Source organism: Protomyctophum bolini, assembly GCF_963924005.1.
Source record: "Protomyctophum bolini genome assembly, chromosome: 18".
Lineage (NCBI taxonomy): Eukaryota > Metazoa > Chordata > Actinopteri > Myctophiformes > Myctophidae > Protomyctophum > Protomyctophum bolini.
Window position 1 is genome coordinate 25,535,439 of NC_137879.1, and position 12,775 is coordinate 25,548,213.

The 12,775-nt window shown below is 45.1% G+C and overlaps 1 protein-coding gene across 1 annotated transcript; it reads left to right on the plus strand.

Moving 5' to 3' along the window:
- Window positions 1–31: 31 nt before the first annotated feature.
- LOC308333602 (clathrin heavy chain 1-like) lies at window positions 32–5,092 on the plus strand (the record flags this gene model as incomplete). Its single annotated transcript, XM_080790061.1, has 1 exon — window positions 32–5,092. The coding sequence occupies one exon, from the start codon at window positions 32–34 to the stop codon at window positions 5,090–5,092; it is 5,061 nt and encodes a 1,686-aa protein (XP_080646187.1).
- Between the last annotated feature and the right edge of the window lie 7,683 nt (window positions 5,093–12,775).

Sequence of the window (12,775 nt, forward strand, 5' to 3'; positions counted from 1 at the left end):
GGAAGGAATAGGAGAAAGCAAAGGAATCGCCATGGCTCAGAGCCTGCCTATCCGCTTTCAGGAGCACTTGCAGCTCCAAAACCTGGGGATCAATCCGGCAAACATAGGCTTCAGCACCCTGACGATGGAGTCGGACAAGTTCATCTGCATCAGGGAGAAAGTGGGTGAGCAGGCCCAGGTGGTGATCATCAACATGGCCGACCCCAATACGCCCATTCGCAGACCCATCTCTGCCGATAGTGCCATCATGAATCCCGCTAGCAACATCATCGCACTTAAAGCCGCCAAAAACCTTCAAATCTTCAACATTGAGATGAAGACGAAGTTGAAGGCTCACAACATGACAGATGATGTGACCTTCTGGAAGTGGATCTCCATCAACACAGTGGCACTTGTGACTGACAACACCGTCTACCACTGGAACATGGAGGGTGACTCACAGCCTGTCAAAGTCTTCGACCGCCACTCCAGCCTGGAGGGCTGCCAGATAATCAACTACCGCACGGACGCCAAGCAGAAGTGGCTCCTACTTGTTGGCATCACAGCCCATCAGAATCGTGTGGTGGGAGCCATGCAGTTGTACTCTGTAGACAGGAAGGTGTTTCAGCACATTGAAGGCCACGCCGCCAGCTTTGCTCAGTTTAAGATGGAGGGGAACACGGAAGAATCAACCCTGTTCTGCTTCGCTGTCAGAGGGCAGGATGGAGGAAAGCTACACATCATTGAAGTGGGCACGCCTCCAATTGGCAACCAACCATTTCCAAAGAAAGCTGTGGATGTGTTCTTCCCTCCAGAGGCTCAGAATGACTTCCCAGTAGCAATGCAAATAAGTTCCAAGCAGGGCATGATTTTCCTAATCACCAAATATGGCTACATCCACCTGTATGACCTGGAGACGGGAACCTGTATCTATATGAACCGTATCAGCAGCGATACTATCTTTGTCACTGTGCCGCATGAAGCAACCTCCGGCATCATCGGTGTCAATAGAAAGGGACAGGTGCTGTCCATATGTGTGGAGGAGGAGAACATCATACCTTACATTACCAACGTGCTGCAGAACCCAGACCTGGCTCTGCGCATAGCCATGCACAACAATTTGGCTGGTGCAGAGGAGCTCTTTGCGAGCAAGTTCAACAACCTTTTTGCCAGTGGCAACTACTCTGAAGCAGCCAAGGTGGCTGCCAATGCACCAAAGGGTATCCTGCGTACCCCAGACACTGTTTTCCGCTTCCAGAGTGTACCGGCCCAGCCGGGCCAGACCACTCCTTTGCTGCAGTACTTTGGCATCCTGTTGGACCAGGGTCAGCTCAACAAGTTTGAGTCCCTGGAGCTGTGCCAGCCTGTCCTTCAGCAAGGACGTAAGCAGCTGCTGGAGAAGTGGCTGAAGGAAGAAAAGCTAGAGTGCTCTGAGGAGCTGGGTGACCTTGTGAAGACAGTAGACACCACCTTGGCTCTTAGCGTATACCTGAGGGCCAACATCCCCAACAAAGTCATCCAGTGCTTTGCCGAGACTTTCCAGTTCCCGAAGATTGTCCTGTATGCTAAGAAGGTGGTCTACACTCCAGACTGGATCTTCCTGCTAAAGAATGTGATGCAACTTAATCCAGAGCAGGGCCTGCAGTTCGCCCAGATGTTGGTCCAAGACGAGGAGCCACTGGCTGACATCACACAGATTGTGGATGTGTTCATGGAGTACAACTTGATACAGCAGTGTACCTCCTTCCTCCTGGATGCCCTGAAGAATAACAGACCCACAGAGGGCCTACTGCAGACTCGTCTGCTGGAGATGAACCTGATGCATTCCCCTCAGGTTGCTGATGCCATCCTGGGGAACAAGATCTTCACCAACTACAAGCGTGCCCACATCGCCCAGCTGTGTGAGAAGGCTGGTCTCCTGCAGAGGGCGCTTGAGAACTACACTGACCTGTATGACATCAAACGTACGATACTGCACACAAACTTGCTCAACCCAGAGTGGCTGGTGAACTTCTTTGGCTCCTTGTCAGTGGAAGACTCTCTGGAGTGTCTCAGGGCCATGCTGTCAGCAAACATCCGCCAGAACCTGCAGATCTGTGTCCAGGTGGCCTCCAAGTACCATGAGCAGCTTTCCACACAGTCACTGACAGAGCTCTTTGAGTCCTTCAAGAGCTTTGAAGGTATGTTCTACTTCCTGGGCTCCATTGTGAACTTCAACCAGGACCCAGAGGTCCAATTCAAGTACATCCAGGCAGCCTGCAAGACGGGCCAGATCAAAGAAGTGGAGCGGATCTGTAAGGAGAGCAACTTCTGCGACCCCGAGCGTATCAAGAACTTTCTCAAGGAGGCCAAGCTCACCGACCAGCAGGCACTCATCAGTGTATGCGACCGCTTTGACTTTGTCCATGACTTAGTCCTCTACCTCCACCGCAACAACCTGCACAAGTACATTGAGTTCTATGTGCAGAAAGTGAATCCCAGCCGTCTACCTGTGGTGATTGGAGGTTTGTTTGATGTGGACTGCTCTGAAGATGTGATCAAAAGTCTGATCCTGGGGGTCAAAGGACAGTTCTCCACTGATGAACTGGTAGCTGAGGTGGAGAAGAGGAACAGACTGAATATGCTCCTGCCCTGGCTGGAGAGTCGTATCCATGAAGGCTGTGAAGACCCAGCTACCCACAATGCTGTGGCCAAGATTTACATCGACAGCAATAACAACCCGGATTACTTTCTCACGGAGAACCCCCATTATAACAGCCATGTGGTGGGCAAATATTGTGAGAAAAGAGACCCTCACCTGGCCTACGTGGCCTACAAGAGAGGACAGTGTGACCAGGAACTCATCAATGTGTGCAATGAGAACTCCCTCTTCAAGAGTCTGTCTCGTTATCTTGTGCACCGCAAGGACCCTGAGCTGTGGGCCAGTGTGCTGGTGGAGACCAACCTCTTCAGAAGACCACTAATTGATCAGGTGGTACAGACAGCTCTGTCGGAGACCCAGGACGCAGAGGAGGTATCAGTCACAGTCAGGGCTTTCATGACTGCAGACCTGCCCAACGAACTCATTGAGCTGCTGGAGAAACTCTTGTTGCACAACTCTGTCTTCAGTGAACATAGAAACCTCCAGAACCTGCTGATCCTGACAGCAATCAAATCCAACCGTACACACGTGATGCAGTACATCAACAAGCTGGACAACTATGATGCCCCAGACATTGCCAATATCGCTATCAACAACCAGCTCTTCGAAGAGGCCTTCGCCATCTTCAAGAAGTTCAATGTCAACACCTCTGCTATGCAAGTGTTGATCGATCATATTGCCAACTTGGATCGGGCATATGAATTTGCAGAGCGCTGCAATGAGCCAGCTGTGTGGAGCCAGCTGGCTAAGGCTCAGCTACAGAAGGGTGACACAACTGCAGTCAAGGAAGCCATTGACTCCTTCTTCAAAGGCAATGACCCATCCGCATACATGCAGGTGGTACAGGCTGCCGATCAGAATGGTAACTGGGAGGACTTGGTTAAGTTCCTACAGATGGCTCGCAAGAAGGCCCAAGACTCCTATGTGGACACAGAGCTGATCTTTGCCTTGGCCAAGACCAACCGTCTGGCTGAACTAGAAGAATTCATCAATGGACCCAACAATGGCCACATCCAGCAGGTCGGTGATCGGTGCTATGATGAGAAAATGTACGAGGCAGCTAAATTGCTGTACAACAACGCTTCCAACTTTGGACAGCTAGCCCTAACTCTGGTGCACTTGGGTGAGTACCAGGCAGCCGTGGACGGGGCCCGCAAGGCCAACAGCACCCGCACCTGGAAGGAGGTATGCTTTTCCTGCGTACGTGGAAAGGAGTTCAGACTAGCACAGATGTGTGGCCTCCACGTTGTGGTTCATGCCGACGAGCTGGAGGACCTCATCAAATACTACCAGGGCAGTGGCTACTTTGAGGAGCTGATCTCCATGTTGGAGGCAGCACTCGGGCTTGAGCGTGCTCACATGGGCATGTTCACAGAGCTGGCCATTCTCTATTCACAGTTCAAGCCCCAGAAGATGCGGGAGCACTTGGAGTTATTCTGGTCCCGCATCAACATTCCCAAGGTGCTGCGGGCGGCTGAACAGGCCCACCTGTGGGCTGAGCTCGTCTTCCTGTATGACAAGTATGAGGAGTTTGACAATGCCATCATGACCATGATAAACCATGCAACAGATGCGTGGAAGGAGGGGCAGTTTAAGGACATGATCACCAAGGTGGCCAACGTGGAGCTGTACTATAAAGCAATCCAATTCTATTTGGAGTTAAAGCCTTTGTTACTGAATGACTTGCTCATCGTGCTGTCCCCCAGTCTGGACCTCTCCCGTGTCGTTAGCTTCTTCACCAAGGTGAAACAGCTGCCTCTGGTCAAGCCCTACCTGTGGTCATTACAGAACCACAACAACAAATCCATCAATGAAGCACTTAACAACCTGTTCATCGCAGAGGAGGACTATCCGGCACTGAGGACGTCAATAGATACCTACGACAACATTGACACCATTTCACTGGCCCAACATTTGGAGAAGCACGAGCTGATCGATTTCAGCAGAATTGCCGCCTACCTCTACAAGAGCAGCAACCGCTGGAAGCAAAGCGTGGAGCTCTGCAAAAAGGACAAACTCTACAAGGATGCCATTTTGTACACATCGGAGTCCAAGGACACAGATTTGGCAGAGGAACTTCTGGCCTGGTTCGTCCAGGAGGGCAAGAAGGAGTGTTTCACTGCATGCCTCTACACCTGCTATGACCTGATGCGGCCTGATGTCGTGCTGGAGATGGCATGGAGGCACGGCATCATGGACTTTTGTATGCCGTATTTCATCCAGGTCATGAGGGAGTACATCGGCAAGGTTGACAAGTTAGAAACCTCAGAGGCCCTAAGGAAAGAGGAGGAGCAGCCAAAAAAGACACAGCCGATGGTCTATGGCACACCCCAGCTGACATTGCTGGCAGCAGGCCCCAGTGTGCCCGTGGTCCCACAGCAGGCCCTCAGCTTCCCTTTGCAGAATTACAGCTATGCTTTCCAGGCTTGTGCCCAGCTCTCCAAAAAGCCAGGCTTTGGTTTTGGCACGTGATGCCTGATTTATACTTGGTTGCGAGTATACTTTTCAGTATAAATCACTGGGGTGTGCCATAGATTATTCATACTTTTCTGTATAATCATCACATGTAGGCTGGAGCTTCCGTCCATCTTTCCCACAGTCCTTCACCAGCCCATTGTTATAATCTACTGTATTCACTGCAGGGGAAATTCCAACAAGGAGTTTTATTTTATTTATATATATTTTTTGAGGGGCAATAGCCCCTATATGTCCAGCTTTTGGTGTATATGCACAAACTTTGTCCTACACAAACATTAAATCCCATTGACAATGAATGGATAATTTTGAGTGTTTGTGTAAACACAAATATATTGCAAACACAAACATTGAAGAAAAAGGTTCGAGCAGTTTCCCAGATGAATCCACATTTTGTTTCATTGCTTTGATTTGTTTGTGAATTTAAATATTTGTTTGTGACACTGCAGTTACAGTGAAGACGGACAGGAAAGGAGAGAAGAGGGGGAGAGACATGCAGCAAAGGTCGTCATGAATGGGACTCGAACACGCAACGCGCTGTCAGGCCAGAGCCTATATGTGGCATGCGCCTGCCCTGGACCACTATGAATCACTTGTTTGTGAATTTAAACCCTGTTCATTTAGTTGTTGCTGAGTCCTTGGCTGTCGATCAGTAGGCTACAACGTCTCTCAGTGTTCAACATTAGGTTTTTGGGTGGCTGTGGCTCAGGAGGTAGAGCAGGTCTTCCAATGATCCCTGGGTCGGTGGTTCGAATCCCAGCTCTTCCTGACCACATGTCGAAGTGTCCTTGGGCAAGACACTGAACCCTACATTGCCTCCAATGAGTTGGTCGGTGTGAGCTTGCCACCATTGGTGCGTGTGTGTGTGGTGTGGGAAGTGAGGACGCTGGCGTCGACTGTTCGCCGCTTCACGTCCCAATGTATGAATGAATGAACCATTGTAAAGCACTATAAGCGCTATAAAAATGCAATTCATTATTTTGAAGGTAGTTTGTAACTTTAGCTTTTGAAGAAGGTGTGGGTTGTTGTTTTGGCCTTTTTTGATATCTTCTGGTTAGATGTTTCTGTTCAGTTTTTGTGTTTCAATATATAGATTTCAAATAATAGATTTTCCTTCCACCTCTGTTTGTATTTTGAGGGTTCCCATTCATCACAGATTGATTTAGTTATGTTTTTATTGACCAAATTAAGAAGCATACATAATCATATCTTTTTGAGAGGCGCTAGGCCTTCCTATGCCCAGCTTTCCGGGTTTGTGTGAACACATTGGCTTGTGATTGACTGATCACCCCATAGCGATGATTTGATTGGCTGAGAAAAGTATACATATTGAAGCTAAAAGTGAGGGCAGGAAAGTGAAGACGGAAAAGTGAGGATGCAAATTGTGATTGGCCGGAATGAGATGATGTATGATGATGAGAGCGCCCCTCACTTCACACGGGTGTGATTATTTTCATATTTTATCTGTTAAAAGAATATAATGAAAACAAAATCATTGAGTGGTTATTTCCATTGTGATCCTTTATATTTGCGATTGTGGTTTCAACCAATCAGCTTGGGAGAGTTTGGGGATGTCCATATGGGGATAAGGGACAGACACACATGCACATTAAGGGAGAGTCGTACGAAAGATGTTGGCATCATCACCAAGTTGCTCCTGAGAAGCAACATTCACATTATGTCGTCATTTACTGCCCTAAACAATAAACAATTACAATTACATCACAATCACATTGCTCATTGCACAATTGTACAATTTGTAGGTGCATTGCTTACAGTGTGTTAGCACAAGTAATTTTCACCACCAGGAGACTTTTCTAAAAATATAGTAACACTTTAGTTTAAAAAGAAAAAAAAACCTACAAAAAAGAATATATACTAATAATATTTTACAGCTAAATTACAATACCCATTACATTAAACATAATCATAAATTACAGTAAATATACTCACTCAAGTAACCAGTCAGAAACTATACATGTGAACACAGTTGATTTGATTTCAACCATGGTTTTAGTCCCCGTAGAACACGTTTCCATCCGTCTCTAGTTTTAGAACCGTAGGCAAGGTGTTCCAAAGGTTTGCCCCCTTTACTGAGATGGCAGACTGTCCGAATGAGTTGATACACCTGGGAACAATACAGACTGTCCCAATGAGTTGTTACACCTGGGAACAATACACTTACCACTTGTTGAGGCTCATATAGTTGCTCGGAGCTCTATCAACCAGTCCAGAGAACAAAGGTGAAAAGGTGAAACATTAAAAAAAAAAAAAAAATTTGATAGTAGAACGTAAAAAGGTTGTGTTTTTCGAAATACCACATATGTAGGTGCCAACTCATGTCAATGGTTTTTGATCCATGATTTTGTGACCATGTTGAAATGCTGTATGATAGGTGTGAGAAAATCATAGAATGCATGTACACAGCTGTGCAGTTTTAGCTGATAAGTCCCTTCTAATATGACGAAAGCTATTGAAATTTGGTTTTAACCTTCTTGCATAATATACTTTACTCATTTCAACAAGAGTTTCATTTTTTTATGCGTACCTCAAAGGTATGCATAGCTGGCCTGTTACGGATTGAGATACAGTACACATTGAAACTGTTATGTCACAAGTGCTCTAAACAAATTAAAAATCCCATAGACTTGGCTGGCATAGACGTAATCTTCAAAAGCCATGTATTGGAGAGGCTATAGCGCCACTCAAAAAGGACTATATGACATGCCCAAAATAAGGACCCGTTATCAACAAGACCTTAGCCTGCATGGGTGGTTGGTACACCCTGGTGAACCATCCAGTGGAGGAGCCATGGGTATGCAGCAGGTGTGGGTATCTAATAACTGCGTGCCTACAGCATACTGTTAGCAGCCACCCTCGCCTGAACCCAATGAACCCCATCGACTGTTGAAAGCAGGTGATCAGGGACATGGGTGCCTCTATCACCGCTGTCACCTCAGCACTTTCGCCAGCCTATTAGAGAAAGTGGCAGCTGCCAGGGGGCACTAGAGTGGGAACATGATACATGGAAAGCTATAAGATATTCAGGCATGGGGTTCGAGTGACACCAGCAAGCTTCATAATGCAGAAATGATGGTTAGTGAGGGCAAAAAACGGAAGTGGTAGAAAATGTTTGAGGGGCGCTAGCATCTTGTGGCCCTCACTTCACACGAGTGTGAGTTCTTTTTTACGTGAACGAATTTAACGCTAGCATCCTTATTCTGGGTCCCGCTGTGACACATTGTACAGAGCCAAAAGTCAAGTTCACTAGTAAGTATTCAGGGTTTTATGCAGTTTAACATCTGGAAATACACATTAAGATTAATCCAATGAATTAATGGAAAGGTTTGTAAATAAAGAAACAAAAACATTCATTTACACAGTATGCTGTCAAACAAGTCTATGAAGCTATATGAAAATGTTTTATGCAACACTTGGTCTCTCTCTCAGCTAATAAGGGGTTGCTTGAAGAACATTGAAGACCCCCCTGCCCTAAAGCACAGTCTCCCTGGAGTCCACAGCCTTTATGCTTCAGGTTCAGACACACCTGTCTCGCTATGATTAGCCTTGTTATAGCTGGGCTTTTTTTTCAATGCACTATGTGATCTGGGCTTTGTTTCAATGCACTGTGACTGACATGCTGTGTGTTCTAGGCCAGGATACACAGTATAGTGTTAAATTCACTCAGAGAGTACTGTACACATTCTTTTTTTTTACAAATGGGCAAAATACATATTGCGTTGTCTTTGATTAGAAAGATCAAAGCGGAAGACATACTTCAGTGAATAGCACTGGATTTCATTTCCGAATATTGTGTTCAACCCGTAGTGAAATTCCCACTACATGACTCCCACGATAATGGGACAAGTAAAGTGACATGACATTAATTGGTAATGTCATTCAGAAATGAAACAGTGCATAAAGGTCAGGTGATTGTGACAAGTCCTGAAATTACTTTGTCCATTTGGGCCCCTTTCCTTGTGTCCAATTAATTTGGAGACAAAAGATTCCAGTGTACAGTACATCATCTGAGTTACAAATGGATCATTTTAATACTGAGGATTTAGGCCTACTGTATAGGAATAGGAAGCAATATGCAGTACTTTTTTTGTTTTGACCATTTAAATCATGAATTAGTAATTTTATTAAAACCTCAAATTCACACTCACAGCATTTGATCTCTTCTGATTCAGTATGCAAGACTGTGTCTAATTTATTCCACCAGAGGGCAGGCCAGGATCAGGAGAGTATTTTAGCATGCCACACCTTCCTTAATTCAGATTACTTTGAACCCATCCCTATTTTGGGTATGTCATTATTACGGGTGAAAATAGCACATTTATACAAGCTCATAACACATCATAACACGATTTTTTTGTGTGTGTTTGTAATGTATGAGAATGCGAGTGTGATATCATGCACACCATTTGATACATTTTCATTATGATTGAATTAATTCACCATGGCACGTGTTAGATCAATAATAGTCATAATAGGTGTTTAAGCATAACTAAAGATTCCTTGCAGGACAAACAGAAGACAGTCAGTTGACAACCTCTTTGTTCCAGTATGTATTTCAAAAGATTTTTGTTTTAATAAAAAAGAAATAAAATAATTGTATACATTTTAAAACTAAAACAAATCTAAGACATAACATAAATAAATAAATAAATATTAAAAAGTAGTGAGGCCCAGGCGGTGGCGTAACCGTCGCAGTGTGCCACGGGTTCGACTCCCGAGCCCGACACGGCCTTTACTGCATGTCATCCCCCCATCTCTCTCCCGTTTCCTGTCAGCCTACTGTCTGTCCCTTATAAAACCAATAAAAGGCGTAAAAAAAAAGTAGTGAAACTAGTTGATCTACAAGCTTGCAATGTGGCAAAGCCTGTCTATCTCTCTTCTATTCTTTCTTCCTATTCCCACGGTCGAGGCAGATGGCCGCCCACCCTAGAGTCAGGTTCTGCCTGACGTTTCTTCCTAAAGGGGAGTTTTTCGTTACCATTGTCGTAATATTGCTTGCTCTGGGTGGATCTTTGTTGGTTGTAAAGTGTCTTGAGACAACTTGTTGTGATTTGACACTTGAAAAAAATTGAATTGAATTGAAAGCAACGTGTTGTGCGCTTGTAGATGTGCTATTTTCACTAGTTTGGGTCCCGGGAAAACCTCTCTTTTGGGTATCGACCTGAAAGGTTTGGGAACCACTGTTTTAAAGGACATTTAAACAATTTACAATTTAGGCATTAGTAGACGCTCTTAATCCAGAGTGATATACATTAAGCATGGCAATACATCACATACTGTACGTACAAAGTAGTTATCATGAATCATACAGGTACGTAAGCTAAGAACGTAACAGTAGTGGAATATCTACGTATATAATGAAACTACCCATGCATGTACTATATAGTGTTTATATACATAAACTGCTATCTAAGTCTACATGAAAAGCTATCTAAGCATTTTATGAACCTATCAACTGTTTGGTTTCACTTCATACAAAAGTTTCAGGTTTTAAACAAATAAAGTTATGATTAGCCTATGTTAATCAGCCACACATACTATGAACTCACCATAGCTGAAGGCTATAACCAAAGAAATCAGAATCACAGTCTTCATCTCAATCCGCTCCCTCAGTGCTGCACTTCAGCTTCGATCACAGAAATAAATGGGTTTGTACTCACCACCATGCAGCAGTGTGTAATTTTATACTTTAACTGTAGGCTACAGTACTTTCCCAGATTGCTTGATGTTGAAGTCCAACATTGTGAAACCTGGGAAATTCCACAGACAGCAGCAGACAGGTGTGCTCAGATTGGGTCTTCCTGTACTGTTGATATCCTAATAACAGTAGCTGGACATAAAAAAAGGACAAATTATCAGGAAAAAAAGGAAAGAGTCCATGCATTTAAATGATTCACCCCCCAAAAGGTGTGGTTCTGACAGCCCACATTTGAGACTATGTAATGGTCATGTCACGTAGCTGTTACTTAAAAAGTACATTAATTGACACGATAAAATAAATAAAACAGTAGTTTTTGTTCAATGTGTACACCTTTAATTGAAGTTGTCCTAGGCCCGTTATGAGGTAATTTCCCAAAGTGAGACAGACCTGCAAATTAAACTACTGTGGTTGGGGACACTAGGTGATTCATGATTGTGTGGATGTGTCATCTGGCGACATACCCATTCCCTGATGGTGTGTGTGTGTGTGTGTGTGTGTGTGTGTGTGTGTGTGTGTGTGTGTGTCACTGTTTGATACGTACATACTGTAGGTAACAGCCTGGTTTGAGCCTGAGGTGAAGATGATTCAGTCTTACTGTACAGTGTACACAGTCTGTGTACAACACAGTATCTGCTAGTGTTGTAGTCGAGACCACCTAAAGCGAGACCAAGACAAGACCAAGACCTAGGAGGGTCGAGACCAAGACCAAGACCAATAGCGATGCGAGCCTATGGGGCCGAGACCAAGACCAAGACCAAGACCTGGAGGGTCGAGACCGAGACCAAGACCAAGACCGCTGCTAGCCTAGGGGGCCGAGACCAAGACCAAGACCAAGACCTGGAGGGTCGAGACCGAGACCAAGACCAATAGCGATGCGAGCCTATGGGGCCGAGACCGAGACCAAGACCAAGACCAAGACCTGGAGGGTCGAGACCAAGACCAAGACCGATGCGAGCCTAGGGGGCAGAGACCAAGACCTAGGAGGGTCGAGACCAAGGCCGCGAGGCGAGACCGAGTCAAGACCAAGACTATTTTTCCCTCTTCCTGACGTCTCAGAGTATGATTTTCCACAAAACTTGCACTTTGCACTGTGCTTTTCCCCCCCATTATCCTTGCAAATGTAATTTTTGTGTTCCACAAAGCCAAACCTTATAACAGCTGAATTAGCCGACATCTTATTGACCAGTACATTTGTTGTTCCCCCAAATTAAACCATGTGCATTGCGCATGCACTGAATTAACCTGTGAACTGTGACCTCACCTGTCACACTGTCCGTCACTGTCAGTTTGACAGTTTCTGACCAAAACCTTTCAGATTAATGGCTATGGGCTATGGCTCACCTTCAAATTAAAACAATAGTTTATTAGTTGGTTTTGGTTGCTGCTGTTTGAGCCTTTTAGTAAATAAATCGGTAGTGAACCAACAATGTCAATGAGGCATGCATGCACGTTATACAACAAAGGATTGTTTTTATGATCGTTTTTATTATAGCCTGACAAGACATGATCACATAAGGTGGACGATGGATGGATTTTAGTTTACTTTAGGTATAGATGTAACGTCAGGTAGGTGGTGGTTCTTTACTCTTCTCATGATGAAACTAAACCGAGCCGATGCTTCATAGTTCATACATATGTCGCGGTCGCGCTGCACGGCTGCAGTGCAACGCGTTGTGATAGTTGTAGATTGGCTATTTTCAGATCAGTATTCAGATCACCGCTCAACCTCGTTTATTAAAACGACTACAGGCTACAAGTTACAACTTACAACACAAAAAGAAAGCTTGCAGTCTTGCACTGTTGGTAGAATATATTGAAATGAAAATGCCAGGCTGTATGCCGGGCGCTGCATGCGTATTGCCGTCAATGCCGTGCGTAACTCTCCGCCTCCCGGCCGACACTTTATTTATTTAAGCCCATTGCCTGAGGCTGATATAATTTCATGATAGAATGATCAT